This window comes from Vipera ursinii, assembly GCF_947247035.1.
Source record: "Vipera ursinii genome assembly, chromosome: 9".
NCBI classification, from domain to species: domain Eukaryota; kingdom Metazoa; phylum Chordata; class Lepidosauria; order Squamata; family Viperidae; genus Vipera; species Vipera ursinii.
The window spans coordinates 13,101,436-13,124,854 of record NC_139523.1 but is presented as its reverse complement, the minus strand read 5'-3'; the positions used below and the strand labels follow the sequence as shown (position 1 = coordinate 13,124,854).

At 45.2% G+C, this 23,419-nt stretch overlaps 1 protein-coding gene across 2 annotated transcripts in view; it reads left to right on the top strand.

The window, feature by feature from the left end:
* Positions 1–6,293: 6,293 nt before the first annotated feature.
* AHDC1 (AT-hook DNA binding motif containing 1) overlaps positions 6,294–23,419 on the top strand; it is a 223,576-nt gene continuing 206,450 nt past the window's right edge. For both annotated transcript variants that reach the window (XR_014493328.1, XM_083369846.1), the window contains exon 1: positions 6,294–6,955. Coding sequence is in view for 1 of the 2 variants with exons in the window: in XM_083369846.1 (XP_083225972.1) it covers positions 6,784–6,955 (172 nt within the window). In the remaining variant the exon portion in view is untranslated. The remainder of the gene's footprint in view (positions 6,956–23,419) is intronic.

Below are 23,419 nucleotides of genomic sequence, written 5' to 3'. Positions count from 1 at the left end.
GAGCATGCCACAAATGCGACTGGGTGGTTATGCCACATGAATTGTATGCAAAAGTCCAAGGAGAGAGAAGATGATGGCGACTTGTATTGATTGTGATCAGATGCTAAAAATAGCAGAGGAATTCAAAGCTGACATCAGCAGCTGGTGGAAGCCAACAGCCTCTGATCTTTGTAACATCTCTCTGGGGCATAAGGAATGTTCTGAAAAGTCTTGAAGACTGTCAGCACGGTAACCGGAGGGTATGACTTATTTACTTAGGAAGAAGCCCCACTGTGTTCCCTAATGCTTCCTCCCAGGGAGCTGGTGATGCTCCTGATAGTTCTGAAACTATAATTCCTGAAAAAGGTCATTTCCAATAATTAGATGAGAATTAGACAGATCAAACAAAGAGCACACCAAGACATGTTTAAAACTACATCCATGAATTGGATGAAAATCAACAAGTTTTGTAGAAAAGCAGCAAATAAACATTAAAATAGCAGAAGTGGTTCGTACCATTGTGTTGTGATTCAGGGTCAGCCTATGGGTTCGGCAGTTGGGTCGGACGACTCAGAGGAGGAGGGGGGTGTTGAAGAGCTTGCTGAGGGGGTTGAAGATCTTGCTGATGAGAGCCCTCAGCCAGGCCCCTCCCACCTGGTCACGACGCAGACCCAGCTGTGTGAGCCTGACAGCGTGGATGAAGATGACCCACAGCTGGCCCTGTTCAAGGACACCCGACGCAGGAGGCAGTCAATCAGGAGTAAACAGAGGAAGGCAATGGGGCACCTCGGAAGGAGGCAGAGAGAAGCCACGCCCTGAACTGTATAAAAGGGGAATGCGTGGGAGGGATGGTTTGCTGAAGGCAACCACTTGATTAGTTCCTGTTTCATAGCTCCTGTTTCATGGTTTGTGTCTTGCTTTGCTCTGTTTTATGTTAATAAATTTGGCAGGCTTAATTCCATCCTCTTGCCATTTGTAAAGGGGTTGTCCCTGCCTTTTCTGCAGGGCCGGTAGCAGGCTGGTACAGAACACATTGCTCCATGAACGGAGAAATTACTGGAACGTTTACCAGTCTCCATCAGCCAATGAGGAAATGGGCAACATGTATTTTTTGGGGGAGAAAATATTCCACAATAAATGCCTAGGACTGCCACTGTAGAGGCACACATATATTATGCAAAGTCACAGTTGGTTTAAACATGATTTATTGATAAACCATAGACTAAGTTCATGCAGCATGCTAAATCCAAGTAGCAACAATAGTTACGTTCACATAAGAATGGCTGGTTATAAATGTCATAAGTGGCCCTGTTTTTAATGTACCACTCTTTAAACTGAGATTTAAGGCTTACTGATGTCATTTCAGATTAAGCCCCAAATGGATGAAGGAGTGAGGAAGAAACTCAAGATTACCCCATCTTGATTCTCTTTATAATAAGAAGAGAGAGGGAGAATCTGTCAGGCTTTAAAGATTCTGTTATTTATCCCTTTAACAACAGTAGTGGTAGTCCTCCCTTAATGACCATCACTTAGCAACCGTTCAAAATTACAGTGGACCTCTCTAGAGCTACTTATAACCCATTTACAAAGTTCTGAAGCCTTCCCCTCCTCATGTCATGTGTTTACATTTTGGGCACTTGGCAACTGGCAGCATCCCACAGTCACTTGACCATGATTTTTAGCATTTTTTTTGTTTTTTTTTACCCATTTCCAGCATTTACTTTTTGTTGCTGCAAAGAAGGTTGTAAAATTGGACATGATAATGTGGTAATTCCAGGTACAATTGCAATTGTAATTTGAAGACTACCTGTAGTTCATGAGGTGTCTGTTTCTTGACCTGGCCTACTTCAAAGGGCTGACAGCAGCCCTGGATCTTTTTACCTCAGATAAATGAACGCAGTATTGCAGTCTGCCTGAAACATACACAAAATGGCGGCTATTTAAGATTTCAACAGCACAGGAGGTGTGAAAGGTCAGCTAAAACATTGAGCTTGGAGGGAGTAAAACTAATGTTGAGAGGCTGAATGAGAATGGTGTGTATAATAATTTGCTCATGCACACTTGTACAAACTTTTAGAACTGCAGAGGCTAAAGCTGAATTCTCACAAAATAAAGTCAATGTGATGTGCAATGGTTAAGTGCTAGGCCTAGATTCAATGTGTGTGTTAGTATTTGTAATCATTATGATTCAGAATGTAAGAAACTCCCTACTGCAGGGGTGTCCAAGCGTGCCAACTTTAAAATCTCTGGACGTAAAGTCCCAAAATTCCCCAGCCAGCCATGTTAGTTGAGGAATTCTGGGAATTGAAGTCTACAACTCTTAAAGTTGTCAAGCTTGGATACCCCTTTCCCTATTCAATTAGACCAAGGACCAATCTCAATTAATATTTTTTCTTCTTCTCAGTGTGGCCATCCAGATGTGAGGTGCCTGCAACAGGAGATGGAGTTATAACTGTTTCCCATCATTATTCCTCCACAACAGGGATTTGCAGATATGTGATCCCAAACTACAAGTAATCCTTGACCTATAACCATTCATTTAGCAACCATTTGAAATTACAACTGCACTGGGGGAAAAAGACTTATAATCAGTCCTCAGACTTACGACCATCACAGCATCCCCATGGACATAGGATCAAATTTTGGGTGCTTAGCAACTCGCATGCATTTATGACAGTTGCAGCACTCCAGGGTCACGTGATCACCATTTGTGACCTTCCCAGAAGAAAAAGTCAATGGGGATAGCTGTCACTTAATGACTGCATGATTCACTTAACAGCTGCAGTGATTGTTTAACAACCATGTCTAGAAAGGTCATAAAATGTATGACTTATTTTTATAGTCCATCTGTGGGTTAGTGAGAGTGGCCTTATTATGCTCCAATGAATGGCAGTAAGAAAATATGTAACTTTAATAAATCTAGGGGAAAACGTTATACTGCTGGGAATGGATTGGTGGGAATGACATGAATGTTCAGAAAAAGTGATTATACCTAATAATACCTGAGAATGGTAATGGCTTCGTGAACATCTTTTTAGGAAAAGGTCCAGTATAGGTTGCACATTTTGGAATATTTGGAGCAACTTAATGAAAAACAAACCGCATTGATTTTCTTTGATGCAGAGAAGGCCTTTAACAATTTGAACTGGGCTTTCCTGTTTAAGGTTTCGGAAGATATGAATTTTGGAAAGAACTTTATAAAACAGGTAATACTTCACAGAAAGCATAAATAATTGTTAATGGAATTTAACAAAACTATGTGAGATTACAAAAAGGAACAAGACAGGGCTGTTCACCATCCTCAGCTAAACAAGGAACTTCCTGTAGAATGAAGGGAATTAAGAATCAAAGCAATTGTATTATTTGGAAGGAAGTCCAAGCTGGGGAATACTAGAAGAGTATTTTAGAGGAGTGACAGTGATCTGTTGAAGAGTGAAATTGAAACAATTTTTTGAAACAATGCTGTGGATGCCCCAACACAGGAGGTTTTAAAGAAGAGATTGGACAATCTTCTTTTTTTTGAAATGGTATAGGGTTTCCTGCTTGAGCAGAGGTTGGACTAGAACAGGGGTCTTCAAACGTGGCCCTTTTATGACTTGTGGACTTCAACTCCCAGAATTCCTCAGCCAGGCACGCTGGCTGAGGAATTCTGGGAGTTGAAGTCCACAAGTCATAAAAGGGCCACGTTTGAAGACCCCTGGACTAGGACCTTCAAGGTCCCTTCCAACTCTGTTATTCTACAAACACTCTAAATATTAGCATCCAACAAAAAATTGCTGACAAAGAAGTAATGAATGCAGGGAAAATGCTGAAAAATTGTAAGGCTGCAGCTTAGACAGTATTAATTGGAGAGATGTTAAAATGTGGATGTGGTTTAATTATGAAACGGTTGTGGATCTTGTGTAACGTGTGTGTGAATACTGCATTTATGGCTGGTAACTAGAAGAATGCAGTTCTATAACAAGGAACAGGTAACAAAAGTGAGTGCAAAAACCACGTCTCTTAAAATGTTCCTTGGAAGTTGTTGAGCAGAATTCTGGTTGAAAGAGTACAGACTGGGTGTGCAACCCAAATTTTGCTCTTCAGAAAGTTACCAAGAAACCTAAAACTGTGGGAAAGTAGATTTGTTGTACAATTCCTGATTTAGAGAACACACGGGATAAAATGAAATGATTTGTGGATCAATTGTGGAATGATAGATACTGAAAATGAATAACAGGCCAAGGTAGTGATGTATGGATGCCCATTTAATAAAAGAGGGGACATTGTGACCACCAGGTTTTGTTTTTTTTTTTATGTTTGGCAGGAATCATGTTAGCAGTAGGAGCTTCCAAAAGGTAAGCAGCTTACATCCATTCTGAAGATGAGCATCAACTTATTTTTCATGTTTTCAGATTCCCTCTGTTTTTAAGTGTGCACTCTGAAGTGTGCTGTTCTTGAGAAGCTAAGCAGGGTCAAACCCTGTTGCTTGGGAGACCATTGATTTGAAGAGGACTTTTTCCTAGCTTATTTGCTTAGTTTTATACAGGAAAAACAGGGAAGCGGCACAGCTGTTCTTTTGGCAACTGGCCTTCAAATTTTCCAGTAGGATCCTGGGTGGCTTTGGTGGGGGAGGGGCTGTAAGGAGTCTGGAGTCTGGGGGGGGCTGTAAGGAGTCTGGAGGCGCTTTATGGGATGCCTTGGTGGAGCAGTGGGCTAATGCCTCCTTAAGTAACACCAGCTGCCTGCAATTAGTGCAGGTTCGCATCCCACCAGGCTCAAGGTTGACTCAGCCTTCCATCCTTCCCAGGTAGGTAAAATGAGGACCCAGATTGTTGGGGGCAATTAAGCTGACTTTGTAATAATGCCGCTTGGGGTGTGTGTGTGAAAGCCCTAACAAGCAGGCATATACATAGAATGAAGGCTACTGCTAAGCTTGTAAGCCGCCCTGAGTCTTCGGAGAAGGGCGGGATATAAATGGAATTAAAATAAAATAAATAAATAAATGCTCCCCCACTGTTAATAGCTCTGGTCAGATGTGTCCTGCAGTTTGTTTGGAAGGCTACAAGCGCCCTGCAAAGACTGCTTAGCTGAGGTTAAGAGAAGGCTGAGCCCACACCCTGCGGATTGCCTGATGTCATCCCTGCCCCAGGCCGCCATCCGCGCCCTGTCCTGGAGGGGAGACGTTAACTCTCCTAGCGGAATTACAGAAGGTTCAAGGCTCCGAGATTCCCCCAAGCGGAGCAGTCCCGGTTCCCACCATTAGAGGGCACTGCTCACACATGTAAACAGTAGTGTCTTATTCATACGAGGTGGTTTTTCCCCCCCCTTCTAGAGAATTTCTTTCTTTTTGGGAAGCTTCCCACGAGACCAGCAAGCACCCCGCGTAGTACTTTTTCGAAGAGCTCGGCTATCTCAGGAGTGTCTTGTCCCTTTAAACGAACACAGAGCAACTAACTCAAGAGGGGCCGAAAGTTTAAAGCCGAACAAGGACACGAGAGAAAGCTGGGGGGGGGGGGGGGTTTACAGCTGAGCATTTCTTTAAAACTGAACCCTGGAAAAGGTTTGGCCCATAACCCTTGGGAGAGGGGGTGGTGGGGGTGGTAGCCTGGCCCCCGGTTACCCTCCAGCGAAGTTTGCATGGGGCACTTGGCAAGGATCCCCGAGATCCTACCAGCCGCTCTCTTTCGACTCTCTCTTTTTTTTAACAGTTTAGTTAGGGCAGGGGTCTTCAAACTTGGCCCTTTTAGGACTTGTGGACTTCAACTCCCAGAATTCCTCAGCCAGCAAAGCTGGCTGAGGAATTCTGGGAGTTGAAGTCCACAAGTCCTAAAAGGGCCAAGTTTGAAGACCCTTGAGTTAGGGTGACAACATCACACCGCCAGTTGCGAACCCGGAACCACCACGGCGCTTCCCGAGCGCGCGCTCGGGCGGACGGGAAGCGTCGCATCCAAAGCGCCGCCGCCGCCGCCGGCGGCTCCTCGTTCCGCCAAATTCGCCCAGCTCCCCCGCCCCCCCTTGCCCGCCCGCCCGTCCAGCCGCGAAAGTCCGGCTCGATCTCCTTCCCTTGCTCCCCCTCGCCTCCTCCCCACCACCACCACCTCTCCGAAGAGGAAATACTACATCCCCCAAGATGCTTTGCGGGTCTCTCCCTGGGGTTCCGGATGCTGCTCGGGCTGCTGACAAGCCAAGGTAAGCCGAGAGCGTCCGAGGCAGCCAAGGCGGCAACAGCGGCTGCGAAGAAGCTCCCCGAGCCAGCCTCTTCGCTCCAAGCCGCCCAGCGGGCCAGAGAGAGGCAAAGGCAGGGGCCGAGCGGACGAGCCGAGGCGGCGGTCGGGAGAGAAGGAGGCGGCGGGGCGGAGGAGCCAAAGCCCCAGCCCAGCACAGCGGCGGCGGCGGCGGCAGCAGCTGAGCGGCAACGCGAGCCAAGGGTCTGCTTTCCCTCTCCCTCCGCCCGCTGCTGCTGCTTCTTCTTCATTTCCTTTTCCAGCAGCGGCGGCGGCGGCAGCGAGAGACAGAGGCGCGGGGGGCGGCGAGCGAGCGAGCGAGCGCTGGGAAGCCAATTCTCGCCGCCTTGCATATTTTCCTACCCACCCCTCCTCCTTCCTGGCTCCGTCTTTTGTGTGGTGTGTTGGGAAAGGGAGGGAAGGAAGGAGGCAAAAAGAAAGGAGGGAAGCGAGCGAGCGAGCGTGAAGAGAGCGCCAGCGAAAGAAAAGCAGCCGAGGAAGAAGAAGAGGAAAGAGGCGGCGGCGGCGGCGGCGGCGTGAAGCCAGCGGAGGGACCATGTCCAGCAGAGTTGCGTGAGGATAATGTGACCGGCAGGCGATGAATATGCTGTCGCTGAAGGTTGGCAGTGGCGCCGAAGGGTCGGGCAGTCTCCCCGGCAGCCAGGGGTCTCCAGATCCCCTGGAAGAAAAAAGTCTCGCTCGAAAGGCAGCCGCCGCCGCCGCCGAAGGGATCGGTGGGCAGCAGCAGCAGCAGCAGCAGCAGCAGGCTGGTGAGTAACTCGGCGGGCTGCCCCCTCGCCAGCCAGCCAGCCAGCCAGCCCGCCCTCCAACGCCCCCTCTTCCTTTCACCACCCCCTCCCTGCCCCCCTCTCCCCAAATCTTTCCCAAAAGGGTTGGGTTTTTTTTTATTTGGCTCGTGCCAAGCGCTTCCCCCGTTTCTTTTCTGGGTGGTTTTTAATTTTATTTTTTTTGCCCCCCCCCCTTCCCCGACCCCAGGACGTTGGATGGCTACACCATTTCTTTTCCCAGCCGAGTTGCTCTGTGCCTTTGGTTTCCGCCTCCCGCCCGCCCCACTCCGGGTCCCTCTGCGCTCCTCTCCTCTAACCTTTTCGGGAAGGGTGGGGAGGGAGGCTGGGGGAAAGCAGCTCGGAGGGGGTGCGTGTGGGCAGCGAAGTAGCGGCGGGATTCGGAACGGGGATGGGTGGAGAGAAAGACGCGAATGCTTGATTTTTTTATTTTTATTTTTACAAAAAACAAAAAATAAACCCCAACAACTAATCCGTATGAACCAGCCTTTTGTCTCGACCGGTGTAAGCAAAGCCTCGGCAGCTGGAGGTAAGACAGTTGAAGCGCGCGCGCAAAAAAAAAAAAAACACAAGGTGATTTCTTTTTTTTATTATTATTTCTTGCCTTCCCTTCTTTCTTTCTCTTTCTCCAAGAGACGCTTCTTCAGTTATTCTCGACCACCCTTTTTTTTTTTTTGCAATATGCGGATTGTCAGCCGTCACTTACTTTCCTCCCTCCGTGCCTCCTCCCCCCCCGCCTCCCAACCCCTTACTCCGCGGTCCCCTTGGCTCTGCCGCTTCTTAAAATCGCTCCCGAAATCGCTTTAGGTGTAAACATTAATCTGACTTCGCACATGCAGTTCGGGGGCGCGCAAAGCCGAAAGGCGCTGTGCGCGCGCGGGCGAGTGTGTGTGTGTGTGTGTGTGTGTGTGTGTGCGCGCGCGCCAGCTGGAGAAGCCACGGAGTAAGCGGATCTGTTTACCGGGGGGGGTGTCGAGTAGAGAATTGAGAGGCGGAGGGAGGAGGAGGAGGAGGAGGAGGAGGCGGCGATGCTTTGAAAGGGGAAGGAGTTGCGGGGGGGGGAGAGAAGCGAGCTCAGGCGCGCTTTTTTCGCAGGCAAACAAGCCTTTATTATTTCAGCATGTGAGACTGGGAGGGGAGGTGCGATTAGGAACGGAAGCGCCCTGCAGAACCTTCCTTGGGAAAGGGGTGAACTCTCCTCTAGAGTTTCCTCTCAGCCTCCCCCCCAGGCATTGTGAATGTGACTTGAGAAAGAAACGTAGGGAGGGGGGGGGAGAAAGAAGCAAAGGACTCTCGGGGTAGCCTCCTGCAAACGTGGCCGGAGAAGCGAGCAGCGGAGCCTGCAAAACAGGTCTGTGGTCCTGGGAATTGGGGGGGGGGGTGTCTGTTGGCAAGCTGAAGGACGGGAGATGGGGAAGGGGGGGGGGGTTGAGCCTATGGCATGGCAGTCCCCCAGACCAATGAAGAGAGGTGGCAAAAGGAGACACCCTGGGATTTTCCTGTCTTTCATCTCTCTCTCTCTCTCTCTCTCTCTCTCTCTCTCTCCCCCCCTCCCTCCCTTTGTGGAAAAAGTGTTGAGTGACACTAGCCAGGCGGCTTTTATCCCTTAGAAGGTGGGTAGCTGGGAGTTTGTGGTATGAAAACCAGTGGAGGGTGGCAGCAGAGTTCTCCCCCCCCCCCACTCTGCACGCTTTTCAGGCAAACCGTGCATCTAAAAGTCTCCTGGCGAGTGAGGAAATTGGGTTTGGTTACTCAAGGACAAGCTCCATCATGTTTCAATGGGCTTTACAGTACTTGCCAGTCAGGATGCTCCAGGTTGCAGCCTAAGTCAATCCCCTTTTGCAAGGCTTAAATTGTAGGTGGAATGATCACCTCGCTGGCCAGAGGTGACTTTCTCATTCCTGCAGAGCACTGTTTTCCAGATTCTGGCCCTTAATGAAGCTTCCCCTCCTTTTTAAAGATATCCCACTGAGCTCTTATCTGACCTCAACCTTGCTTAGCCCTAGGGAAGCAGGCATAGGGTGGCAACATTGATTGTTCCCATTTGACTGATGGCACAGGGTGTCTTGTGCTGTTCCTGCGTGGAGCCCCTTTTTGAAATGTTAGATGCGTAAAAAAAAAACACCCAACAACTCTCCAATGCTCTTTCTTGGGATGTCTCTTCCCCCTGCCCCCAAACCCCCTTTGGCTCCTGATCGTATCTGGCTTGACAAGCCGATAAGAGGAAGAGGAATCGTACAGGAATAAATTAGCAGGAACAGTTTGGCTGAGGAGGTGCTCTGGGTGCTACTTGCCTTAAACCTCTGAGCTTTTCTTTGTCAAGATCTGTTGACACATTTTTTTGCGTCAAAGTTTCAGTAAGGGAAGAGAGAGGGAGAGAGCAAGCAAGAATGCTTGGCTCCTGAATCTTGGAAACTCTCCTTTGGCTGGGCTTGTGAAGGGACCATAGAGCATTCTTTCCAGGAGATGGGAACCAGAAGGTAAGAGATAGATTCTCAAGGATGATTATTTTGTTTTCGGTGTAAAAGGAATCCGATGCAACACCATTTGGGTTTAACATCGATATGTAGTTTGCCTTAATGAGTTCTAGCGTGTCTCCTTACAGTGTATGCCCAGAAACATCCCCTGGGGAGGGGCTATAACTCTTAGCAGAGCACATGCTTTCCGTGAAGAAGGACCCGAGTTCGGCCTTGGGCATCTCTCATTACAAGGATCTCAGGTAGCAGGGCTGGCTCCTAGCAGACAGAATGCTGGGTGAGACTGAACTAACGTATCAGGGAGCTTTTGAAGTGCGGTGGGGTTGTGTGTTTGCACCTGGGCGGGCTGAAGGAAGCGAAAGGCCTAGGTTAGGCTCCCTCTTAAGTGCCTCTGTTGCTGGTATGTCAGGCTGCTCTTCAAAAGGGGGTTTAATTATCAGGCTGTCTTGTGTACAGAAACAGGTTTTTCTTTTCCTCCCCCCTTTCAACAGCGGTGCGCCCGAGGACAGAATGCTCTTCCCCAGCCTGATACAGGCCGGCCACTAATACACTGCAGGAGTTGGTGAGAGCAGGCAGCGCTCCCCGCATCTGTGGCAGGATTTCCTAGTGGTGGCTGTAGGTTGCAGCTTAAGAGCCCTGCTGAGGTTTGCGGTGGCGGGGCGGGGGGAGGTGTGTAGTCTGAAGCAAGGACACAAGGAACACTTGGAAACTTGTGTCTGGCAGATGCAAGCGAGCAGATGGAAACGTGGAGAAGGTTACAGGCAGCCTGGAGGGGCCTGTCTGGCTGGAGTCCTCGCCCTTCCTGCCTTGGGAGGGAGGCTTCAGGGACTTGGGAGTGGTTTATTTCTGCTGAGGAAAGATCTGGGAGAGAATGGTAAGCATCTATTAATAGTGCACATCAGCCAAGTAAAAACAGAATCTCTAGTGCTGCCACCTTGGAGCCCAGAGGAAGGGTCAGATCTGGGGGTGGGGGTCGGGGGTCAGAGAACAAGAATGCCAAGCAGAGTTGTTTCATATTGATTGGGGGGGGGTGTCGGTCCTTCAGTCTCATCAGAAGCACAATCTCTCTGTGCGCTAGGACGGTTAGGTCATGTTGCCTTGCATGCATGCTTTAGAAGGAATGTAGAAAGGCTGGGGAGTGGGAATGAGAAGTGCCAAATGTCTTGGGAATTTTATTCTAAAAACACTTCTGGCCTGTCTTCCAGCTGGTGATGAGTAAACCCGCTGGAGTTTGCTCCTTCCTGTGCAACATTCAGTTGCAATTCTCTAACTTCGGCACAGTCACCTGTTGATTGGTCAAATGATACGTGGGCTGCATGTCATTAACTGCGAGGGCAACTGGGACTGTGTCGGCATGGCTGGAGGCATCTTGACTATTAAAAGCAAGGCAGAAGCTGGCGATCTGACTCTTGAGCAGAGCCGTTCCAATACTCATTGTAACCTGTTGCACATCCCAAGAGTTTTAGGAGATTGTGTGGAACTTCTTATAAGGCGTGAGTCTAAACTGTTGGGGTAATGTTGATATGGTACAAAATGTAAGAGCGTAACTAGCTGAAATAATTTGGCAGCTGTGGGGAGAAGTGTCCAACCAGACACTTACTAATCAGGGTGGGCCAAGATTTGGTGGGAAAGTTCTCTGTGATTTTGATGACCCTTGGGCAAGAGACCTTCACACAGGATTAAGGCCTCGGTGGCTTGGCCTAGGTCTCTAATTGTTCATTTTTCACCGTGTCAGTGGCTTGAGACAGCTGTTCAACTTTGGCTGAGAAAAGTAAGCAGAAGGGTAATATAAATGCATGGCCCAAGTACAATGATAGGTGTACTTTTGTAACACAAGCCTCTTTCTGCATGCATACCATCCTGCCTGTGTGGTCTCATATAGACTTAAAGCCAGATAAGGCAGCATTTATGGATCTGTTTATGTAGCTGCCTCAGATGCTTGTCCTTATGTTTTGGGCCTGCACATCTCAAAAACAACAATTGGCTCTATTGTTGATGGGATCACTGTCCTTGATTACTATTTGTGGTGGGTTTCTTCCCCCCCCTGCTCCTACCAATTTTTCCTTTTTATCCATATGCAAAGAATTCAGGATTTGACAATTCTTGTGATAGCATGTCTCTGAAGCAAGCCCAGATCTCTTAAGCTACCAGCCCTGATGAAGCTGCACAATCTTTTAGAGACACAAGATCTACAACAGCGTTTGTCAACCTTAACGACTTTAAGAGGTGTAGACTTCAATTCCCAGAATTCCCCAGCCAGTCATGCATGATCTTTTGGGAATTTGGGGAGTTGAAGTCCATACCACTTAAAACTGCTAAGGTTGAGAAACACTGATCTACAATTTAGCTATGAATTTTTGCTTTTATATAATAGGGTTGCAGCCTGAATTATTGTTTTGGATTTAAAGATCCTGGTATCACAATGCTCCTCTCTTCCATTCCCCAATCCTGAGGATTGTTCCTTGCATGTGAATCCTGGTATGATGTATTGTACAATAACGATAACTAGGTAATGGGGATTACAGAGTTGGAGAAAGAAAATATTTAAAATTATTCTCAAGTTCTTCATGTTTGTGTAATAAATAAAATGCTGAAATTAAATAGAATTATTAAACTGAATGTTTTCTGAAAATTATGCGCAAATGATGAAGGCTGTGAAGCCTTCTGTTGGTTCAGAAGCGCTTGTCAATCAGCTGGCTTAGACTTGGTTGTGAGTTTCATAGGTCCAAAGTGGGATGACCAGAAGAAGTGATTAACTATGCTGATATCTTTATATACCCTACTTATTCTTGGATTTGGAGATGTCTTTATTTGGGGTCTTGGTTATTTTGCATAATCTATATCTCTACAGAGTTGCAAGTTTCGTAACATAGAGTTCAGTAGTAGCAGGAGAGGGTTTTTTTTTCTTGGACACAGTTTGCGGAAGAAAATTTCCACTGCATTGCATTTTTTTGTTGTTTTGCCACGATATTTTGTCGGCTCAAACAGTTTCTATGGATGGTGGGTTATGATGAAGCAATCTTTTGCACATGTGATCTCTCAGTATTACAACTTAAATTTGGGCTTCATTGAAAACCTTTGATCTGATGCACTCTCTGCCTAGAATCATGTGACGTAAACTGTAACCTTTTTAAACGCTGCCAGCATTACTCTTGAACCCAAAGCAGCAAGTATTTTGCAGTCTGCATTGTATGATCTCATGCACGCATAGGTTGCTTGTAATCGTTTTATTTCCCAGCAGCTTTGAGCATTTGGAACCCACACTGCCAATTCTTTTTACAAAGGTGCCTCTGGATTCTGTGGGTTCTACAACTCTTTATGGATTGCAGTCATGGATACGGTGACTTTACTTCTCCTTCAGAAGAAGCTATCTTGGATCCAGCCATAGCACGTTGGATCTCAAGCCTTTTACATCTTCTATAGAGAAGGTGGAAGATGGTCCCAATACTGTCATTGAGAGAAGTGATTGGTGTAGAGAAGGCTATGCCACGTGTGATAGTTATATACAGGCAATCCTCAACTCATGACCACAATTTCTGTTGCTAAGCAAGGCGGTAAAGTCAGACATGCCCAATGTTATGGCTTGTTTGCCATGGTTGTTCAGAGAATCCCTGCAGTTGTTAAGTGAATTGTGGGCTGATTAAGCAAATCTGGCTTTCTCCATTGACTTTCTTGTTGGAAGCCAGCTGGGAAGGTCACAAATGGCAATCAAGTGACCCCAAAATAGCGCAACCAATGTAAATGCATTCTGATTGCCAAACGCCCTAAGTCTGATTGTGTGACTGTGGGAATGCTGTGATGGTTGTAAGTGCAAGGACCAGTCATAACTGCCTTTTTTTCAGTGCCATTGTAACTTTGAACATTCGCTAAACAAATGATGGCTAATTGAGGATTATGTGTTCTCTGTTTTGGCTTCTGAGAGGAATGGGTGGTCCTGCATTGTAGAAGTAAGTCCAGTATGATTAACTGATGTGTTATAACATGGAGCAGGACTTACCTTCATAAGAGCCAATCCCCCTCTTCTCCGAATAGCCATATCTGTTTGTTCCTCTGTATTTGTTTTTCCTTCCTTGTGCTGATGTTACTGTAGCTACTATGCAATTATGAAGTTGTTTCCATCAGAAATGGTCAGAAGCTGTTGGAAGAACAGGGCTGTTGGAAGATTTGGATGAGTTATCAGCCAGACAACAGGAATTTCTATTGCACCTTCTGTTACATTGGAACTGTTCGGTTAGTTGCAAGTCAGCCTCTTCTTGAAGTTTCTTAATCCTTCAGAGCAACTTCTATACATTCTTCACCTATAAGAAGTTAGGTACTCTAGGTCCAGCCACTGAGAAAGCATTTTTCAGACCTTGAGTCCAAGCGTTGTACTAAGTTATGATTTGCTTAATTGTGGTTTGAAGAGTAAACCCAATTGCTTGGGATGGTGCAACATGCCGAGTCAGCTCCAGGAGGAGGATGTTATGGTTTAGCATGATGTGAGAACCTGGGTAGAGTTGAACAGTCTTTAAATAGGATTGTGAGGTCACCCTTGGTGTCCTGGAATACTGGACTTTGTTGTTCTCTTAAATGGGTAGTGGGTTTTTTTTCCTTTTTAAATATTCTGTTCTTGGTGATCTTTGTGTCTGGGTGATTAATTCTGTTCTGCTCCTTTAGTTCGATGTCCAGGGTTCCTTACACAAAATTCAAGAAGAAAAAGGAATCAACATTTGCAAAGTTGACTAAAACTGTAACATGTTTTAAGGAAATGTAAACAATGCTATTACAATGTTCAATTAAGTGAGTGTGGTGTGGCCACAATTAAGGTCTCCTTTCCAGATTTCCACTTTGGCCAGTTGTCCGTTGTAGAACGGTCATAATTCCCAGCAGATGGGCATACTGTAAATTTGTCTTCAAAATTTGCAGGTAACTTGCTTTTTAGCTGTTCCTTTAATCCCCAGTTAATGATCAGGCTGATTTAAGAATTATGGGAATTAAAGTCCCAATGCAGCTGAAGGCACCGGAACAATAAGGCACTATACCTTTTAACAACAAGAAAACCCAGTTAGGGTCTTCTGGATTAGATCTTTATATTGGCACATTGATGTAGTCGGCCATTTCAACCATTCAGTGTTTTTGTTGTAAACTTCTCTGAGTATTTTTAAATTCTCTGACTTACACCTAGTTCTCCCTCTCCATACTTCCCTGCTGAAATCAGCTATCACCTTGCCTGGTACAAGGGAATGTGGAATGCGTTGGCACTTAACTCTTGATTGGGGAGATCAAATTAGTTTGCTCAAGAAGTTGGATTGTAGGGGAATGGTGCTCAATTAAGCAGCCCTAATTCACTCTAAATTCTATAAAAGGTAAAGGTTCCCCTGCACATGCGTGCTAGTCGTTTCCGACTCTAGGGGCCGGTGCTCATCTCCGTTTCAAAGCCGAGGAGCCAGCGCTTGTCCGAGGACGTCTCCGTGGCCGGCATGACTAGACGCCAAAGGCCCACGGAACGCTGTTACCTTCCCACCGGAGTGGTCCCTATTTTTCTACTTGCATTTTTACGTGCTTTCGAACTGCTAGGTTGGCAGAAGCTGGGACGAGGAACAGGCGCTCGCTCTGTTACGCGGCACTCGGGATTCGACCCACCAAACTGCCGACCATCTGATCAACAAGCTCAGCGTCCTAACCCACTGAGCCACCGCGTCCTTGTGAATTCTATAGGCATTCCTTGAGGTTGCACTGTTCAAAAATCCTCTTGGTTCCTTTGCAAGAGGGCTTGCGTAGGTGGCCGTCTCTGGTGGAAGCAAGTTGAGGATGTGGGCTAGTTCTCTTACTGTCATTTGTGGTAGCATTACATTTTGCATGTTCAGGTAGTCCTCAGCTTACAACCACAATTGAGCTCAAATTTTTTTGTGGCTAAGTGAGACAATTGTTAAGGGATTTTTGCCACATTTTCTTGCTGCAGTTGTTAAACGAATTACTGCAGTTGTTAAGTTAGTAGCATAGTTGTTAAGCGAGCCTGGCTCCTCCATTGGCTTTGCTTTCAGAAAGTTGCAAAGGGTGATCACATGATCCCGGGACACTCCAACCATCATAAATATGAGTCAGTTGCCAAAGATCTAAATTTTGATCATGTGACCATGGGGATGCTATAATGGCCTTGTGAAAATGGTCATAAGTCACTTTTCAGTGTTGTAACTTTGAATGGCCACTAATTGAACTGTTGTAAGTCAAGGACTACCTGTGCAGTTATAGTCTCTGGAAGATTGTTTGTGGCAGAAACTTTTCCCAAATTAAAATATGAATAAATATGCATACTCATCACACGATTCCCTTTTGGGGGAAACTGTTATGGAAAAAGTGAAGGAAATCTAGCTTACACCAACACTGTTAATTATGCCTCATTGTATTTTTCTATCTTTGCAAACTATCCCTCCTTCCATAATATTAGTGGAATAGTGTGTCTGGAAACTGGATCCTGTTTATGGGAACAATGAAGAGTATATTTGCTCTCCTGGATCCTAGACAAAAACATCCGTAGTAACTTTCAGGTGACTGATTGGCTGGACTGAAAAACAGAATCTGCCTTGCACATAGCATCAAGCCCAAATGTGATTTCTTTAGCATTGGGTTAATGCATGGGTGACACAGCCATCGTGTCCTCACCTGGGTACAGTCTCTAGTTTATTTTTTTAATTAACTGATACTTATCAAAATTCAACAGACCATTTCAAGTCACATGGGATCCTTCCTTGGGCCCACCTGTTCTGGGGACAGTACAGGTAATCTTTGATGTATAATCACAATTGAGCCCAAAATTTCCATTGCTAAGTGACGCATTTGTTAAGTGAGTTTTGCCCATTTTACGACCTTTCATGCCACTATTGTTAAGTGAACGATTGCAGATGTTAAAATGATTACACAGTTGTTAAGTGAATCTTGCTTCCCCAATGACTTTGCAAGACCGAAGGTTGCCAAGGGGGATCACATGACTCTGGGACACTGCAATGGTCATAAATATGAATCAGTTTCCAAATGTCCAAATTTTGATCACGTGACCCTGGGGATGCTGCAATGGTCATAAAGTGTGAAACACAGTCATAAGTCACTTTTTTCAGTGCCGTTGTAACTTTGAATGGTCACTCAATAAATAGTTGTAAGTCAAGGACAACCTATGCTCTCCTGGACACTGCAGGGCATTTAACTCCCAACAGAGTGCAACTTGATTTTAGCTTATCATGCAAACTCAGTGTTTGTATATTGCAAACAATAATGTATAGGTTAGGATAATGTGTGAATCCAGGCAGTTATACCTTAGTTAACAAAAGACAGTTCAGCAAATCATGGCTTAATATGACCTTCAAATGAGTTTAGGGCTGAGATAGAAATTGATCTTTCAAGATCGCTGCTCCTTGCTTTGGACAAGAACCGCTTGGGGATTACTGATTTCTTGTTCAAGCTATGCATCTTCGAGTGACTTCTGTTCGCTCATTGTGGTATTTAATGCACTGGTAGGCATACCTGCTTTCTCTGGAAAGATGCAGGGTGGAAATCCAGGTGGATTCCAGAGTTGTGTTGAGTAGGCTATGGTAGAGCTTGCATGGGTGAGGAGTGTCATTCCTGTTTCTCGTGGGAAGAGAAACTGACTATGTGTTAGAAAGTCCCAGTGGCAACCCACTAGTTGATAGATGGGACCTGGTGTTTGGTTACATTGCTGCCCAAGGGGAACTCTTGATGGGATCAACAGGTGGGGTTAAACAACAACAACAAAAAAAGCAAGTTAAAATCCCTCTGGGGTGCTCCCTTAATAAAAATAAAATAAAATAAGCCAGCCACCTCTTAAACACGCATGCAGGGAACTAATAAATAACATCTCTCCGTTATCTGGAAACTGGAAGAGTGGAGCTTTGTCTGTGCGGGTAATCAAATACCAGATGGAAAGAACGCTACTTCTGAGCAGAAACAGGAGTTGCAATATTTGGGTATTTCCTTCTGGTAAAACTCCCTGCAACTAACTAACTTTCTTTTTAATGACTAGCACAGCAGAAAGAAAGAAAGAAAGAGAGAGAGAGAAATCAAACTTTGTTTCCTGCCCTCTTTATTTTTGTTGTTCCAGGAGGGGAAGCAGAGAATCTGATCTCACAGAGCCTGAAGTGGCACGGTCTGTTCTGTAATTTTGGGACACTCGTAGATTTTATTGCATGTGTGGATTAGGCTTTAAGCCCTGCCGACGTGACAGAAGAAGGAGCCAGAGAGCACCAGGGCTGACAATTAGAACGTATCAGGCAGTTACAGGAGGAAGAAAGGAGATGGATCTCCTTGGAGAAATTATTGGGAAAAGATGGGACACTTCAGTCCACTTAGCAGCCACAGAGAGATCTCATTTCCCAGCAGAAACGCAAGCTACAGTTTTTATTCAGCCATGGTTTATTGGCTGTGTTACCATTCTTTTTGCTGTCACAAGTTAAGCTATAAACCACAGTGGGCAAAATGTTGCCACAGTGGGCTGGATAGTGGTGACGGAGGAGGACAGGATTCACTCTTTTCTTTTTTCTTTCTTTTTTTTCCTGTTTTTTGGGGATGGAGGGTGGGATTTTTCAACTGTTTTTGTATATCTCTCTCCTGAAAACAGTAGGAAGACACCCTGCTGATTTTCAACAGCCATGTTAAAAGGATGAAGGAAGGTCCTGAAATCCCATGTGATGTAAGAACCTCAGGATCCAATCTGGGTTGGTCACCCGGACTAGAGGTTTAATCTTCTGAGCTTTCAGACTTGTGTTGGAGCCCATCCTCAGAAGAACTTCAGTCTGTCCTCCATTGCTATAAACTTGGGGTTTTTTCCCCAAACTCGACAACTTTCAGATTGTGTGGACTTCAATTTCTAGCATACTGGCTGGGGGATTCTGGGAGCTGAAGTCCACCCATCTTACCGTTATCAAGTTTGAAAAAAAAAATCAATCATGGCTTATGAAAGCAGGATGGGTGGAATCATACAGAGTCGAAACCCAAAGAAATTATATTATGAATCAGTGGAATGTATAAAAATAGTATTTTTTTGAAGGAACGTATAAAAGTTTCAGCTGTGGGTTGCACATGTGCAACATTTGATGCTGTGTGTGGGTACAGCTTGCCACGACAAAACGGAAAGCAGAAGTATAAGCAACAACAGTCTTCTTCTCCCCCCCCCCATTTTTTCTCCAGGATTTTCCACTCATTTGGCTTGTCTTTCCATCCCCTTCAAATGCTGAAGGAACATTATAATAGTTTGAAATGTTGGATGGAACTTACTTCACTTGAGGACAATTGTTGCTTCTTGCTTGAGCAAGGGGTTTGGGCTCTAGAAGACCCCCAAGATCCCTTCCAACTTTGTTACTCTGTTATTCATTTATTGGATAGGAAAGAACAGATACAGGTACTGGGATTTGAGAGCTTTCTCATTTTAGTGGCCATCAAAACTTCTGTTTATAACTGTGCTCAGGTTCACATTGCAATAAACACTAATGGGATTTGTTTCCTTTAGAATTTTTTAATCAGTCAAACCACTGTCATTGGTAAAGCCATAGTTTTTGAGCTTTTTTCTGGGCAAATCTGGTTTAAACTGGGTTTGTTCAATAAAGCAGCAGTGTCTTATTCAATAACGCATGGCTAAACCCCATCTTAATGTGACATATGAAGTGGGTTATAAATTTCTCCTGCTACTGAATGAAGAGAATTCCAGCTTTACTATTTTGGAATGTAGTAGAACATACTTAAGAATATACTTTACTATATTCAATATTGTAGTATGAAAAGCTGGTGTTAAGGTGCTTGGAAATGAGTTTGGAATATCTTTGTGACCTTTAATGATTTGGCAATTTGGTTTCCTTGGTCAGCTTGCATAGCTTGGAACATATGACATCAAAGCAGAACACTAAGTAATTCTTTCCCTCTTTCTCTTGTTTGCCCAAATAGTTGGATAGAAGTTTTTAAAGCATATTTTAATGTTCTTATAGTCTTGTTTTTATGATACTGTAAGCCATCCCAGAGTTGCTCCACAGTAAGCTGGGCAGCATATAAATTTAATAAACACACAGAAGGAAGTTCAGAAATTAAATAAGCAGAGTTTGATGATGGGGAAGATCAAAGGTTGTGAAGAGGGTAGGGTGGGGGGGTACCAAGTGAGAAATAGAGGTTAATATGTGGGAGAGATAGAAAGAGAAGACAGTGAGGGAAGAAATTATTGGGGGTGGATGGATCAACATGACTCCAGATGCATGGAAATAGATGGAAAAACACCCACCCCTGTGAATGATTTTGGTTGTAAGGGAATGGGTAGAATTCCAACAGTGAGTATATTGCAGGATCCAATCTGGATCAGTCACTGGGACTGGAGGTTTAGTCACCACATTCTGGTGAGAGAGAAGTTCTCTGAGGGTGGGCTTCAGCACGAGTCCAAACGTTTGGAAGACAAAACTCCTGGCCCTGGTGACCGACCCAGACTGGATCCTGCAACATTATCCTGGGATACGTATATTTACCTTCATTAGTAAGTATGTTGGGGCAAAGAGTTGGTTCGCTCCTTGTCTGCATGAACTGGCAAGGAGAAAAGGAGAGGTTTTGTCCCCCTTTTCACGGTTAACGAAAATAAATTTTTGCTTGATTAAAATTAAGATTAACCTGCAGGTTAATGCAAATTTCCATATACTGTAGTTAAGAATCACGGGAAATTATAATGGGTTGGTTAATAGGAATCTGGCCAGTTGTAAAGTAGCTTGATAGATAAATATGGTTATTAGATGGGTCCATGATTTCATCCTAGCTTGGTAGTGTTGCTTTGATTTCGGCCTCCCGAGGATTTTGCTGTACAGGTCCTTGGCTCACCACCATCTGTTTAGTGACTGTTTGAAGTTGCAACAGCACTGAAAAAATTGACTTATGCCTGGCTGTTGTAGCATTCCCAGGTCACGTGATCAAAATTTGGGCATTTGGCAACTGGCATATAGTTATGACACTTGCACTGCCCTGGGGTCATGCGATCTCCAATTGTAACTCCCTGTTGGCTTCTGACAAGCAGAGTCAAGAGGGGAATCCAGGTTTGGTTAACGACCACATATTCACTTAACAACTTCAGCGATTTGCTTGAAAGGTCACAAAATGGGGCAAAACTCACTTAAACAACTGCCTTGCTTAGCAAAGGAAACTTGAGGGCTCTATCGTAAGTCGAGGATTATTTGTATCCAGAAAAGTAAATAGTCGAACTTGGGATCTGTCACTGAGTTCCCAAAAACACATCTGACACAGTCTCTTTTGTAGATTTATTCGTCTGCGTTCCATTGAAAGCTTCTATTTTTTTATTTTTTATTTTGTCCTGGTAGTGTTTTCCTGTTAGTGTGTTATTTTTCATTGTGGTATCCCATACAATAAAAAGCAAATTTCTTTTGACTTCTTTCTTCGTAACCTCCTAAAACACGTACAGCAGATAAAGTAATGGCACAAATGCTGCAAGTCCATCATAAGGAGTTAGGCGTACATGTTTCCATGGTAGCTGAGAAGCCTACCACCTGCCCTGTTTTTTTTTTTGCCATGTGGCATTTTTGGATAGTCAGCATGCAGGCTAATCTTCTCCAACCTGTGTAACTTGGCTGGAGCAAACACACATGATGTACTTAGAGAATTACTTACCCATGTTGGAAAACAGCAGTGCTTAATGGTTGCGTAAGATCTTTCCTTCTACCTGTTATCTTTTGAAGAAGTCTTGTGGACAGTTTGGAGCGTTATGGTTAATATCAGTTGTTCTCAAACATGGCAACTTCCAGATGGGTGGACTTCAACTCCCAGAATTCCCCAGCCAGCTTCTGGGAGTTGAAATACACCCATCTTGAAGTTGACAGCTTTGAGAAACATTGGTTTATATGTTAGTGTGAAAATGAAATTGTTGCTTCTGAAACTCGTCAAGCATCTTTTAGTTCTTTTAAAGCAGGATCCTGCTTGGACTCAGAGATCTATCTTTAACAATACCATTCGGTTAAATACCAGATCTGTCTCGCAACAATGAGAGAGAGAGATTGCTGCAAGCCTGCAAGGACATATCCCCTATGGGGAGGGCTGGTGGAGAGAACAGAATGCCTCCCTCTGCTTCCAAAGCCGCCATTTAATGTGCCAGGAAAAGTGAGGCTGGCACAATCCCACAGCTTGCCCTGGCTATTGAAATGTCACAGCTGCTTCCTGGGTCACTGGAGAGCTATTGCACAGCTCAGAGGTAGCTCTGTGTGTGTTACTTTAGTCTGGGAGAAATAGATTGTTGGAAGGGGGGTGCAGGTAGGAAGAGCAGGAGGAAGTTGTTAAGAGGGCTGCCAAGCTGGGTTGTGTGAAACAGGAGGAGTTCAGCCTGGAGGGACTGGCTATGGATTAGCCAAGATTCCTTGCAGCCGGATGAGAAACTCCAGAGGGTTTGAGGCGCCCTAAAATTCAGGGTATGCAGGAGATAAGCTTGGGGTAACCCGTAGCTTGACATATGGCTGGAAACCCAGCTTGACTCATCAAAGGCAAATTCCAGAGGTCTCTCAGCCCTGCTCCCTCTTTCTTCGCCCACACTCCAGTTGGAACCACTGTTTAATATCTTCCCTTGAGACCTCTTCTCTTTCTTAATTTTGCAGCTAGAAGGTTTTCCAGCTGTAGGTGCTTTGAATCATAAACTGGTTTTTCTGTGGTTAGCAAAGGCTGTCTCCTTTCTACAGCTGCAAGCGTATTATCCATCCTCAAGCATGTCAAAGTCGCCAGTGCCAGGGTGACAGTAATAACCTTAGATCTTTCTGTCTGTCCATCATGTCCTTGTTCTCTGAGACACCAAGGTCTCCTAATGTTCAGGGTGGGGAGGCAGGGAGAGAGCGAGGGATGTGTGTGTGTGTGTGTGTGTGTGTGTGTGTGTACACACACACATGTATGTATGTATATGTGTGTGTACACACACAGAGAGAGAGAGAGAGAGAGAGAGAGAGAGAGAGAGAGAGACACACACACACACACACACACACACACACACAAGAATTTCACCAGCCAAAGACCCAAGATGGAGATAGGATGGTGGATCTTGTAAGACACAATGCTCAGCACCAGAATTGGTTCCCGCTATCAGTTCTACTTATAAATCTTTACATCTGATTCCTCCTTCTCCCACCTTTTCACAAACCCAGAAGCTTCTTAAACACACACACACACAGAGAGAGAGAGAGAGAGAGAGAGAGAGAGAGAGAGAGAGAGAGGATTGCTGCTGCTGCTCTCAAAGCATTGAAAGCAGGAAAATCTTCCTGATCCACAAAAATCATCTGAAAATCCACTTCTGTCTTTTGCCCTAAGGGTGCATTCAGTAGGAGGATGTTAAATGGGCAGGTGTATGTAAGTCTGAAAGTAGCCCTTAAGATGGGCAGCTCTCTCTATATAAATACTGTCAAATAAATACTGTCCATAAATTAAAAAAATAACAGACTTAAGTGAGTGGCTGTGTTTCCCCTAGTGTTTTCTCCCTCTCCCCTCCTTGCAATCCTGCTTCTTCAATTGACTTGGCTTGTCAGAAGTTAGCTGGGAAGGTTGCAAATGGTGATCACATGACCCCAAGATAACGCAAAGGTCCTAAATAGCTGCCTGTTAACCAAGTGCCCAGATTTTCATCCCACGATTGTGGGGATGCTGTGACTTTAAGTGTGAAAAACGGTGGTAAATCACTTTGCATTGTAAGTTCAAATGATCACTAAATGAATGTGCAATAGGAGATAAAACGTGGTTTCTTACTACAGAGACTGCCTTTCTCTTCGTTGTTGCCAGCTTTGTCTGCATTTTGGGCGTCCGCGGTCAGATAGTTACAAAAAGGCTTTCATCATTCAGAAGTCACGGGGCTGTGCTTGGCGAGTTTCGTAGAAATGGTGACTGGGCATGGAGAGGTGAAATGTTTCTAAGGTGGTCTGTTGAGATGCGTTGGGAAATTATGCTAATGACACTC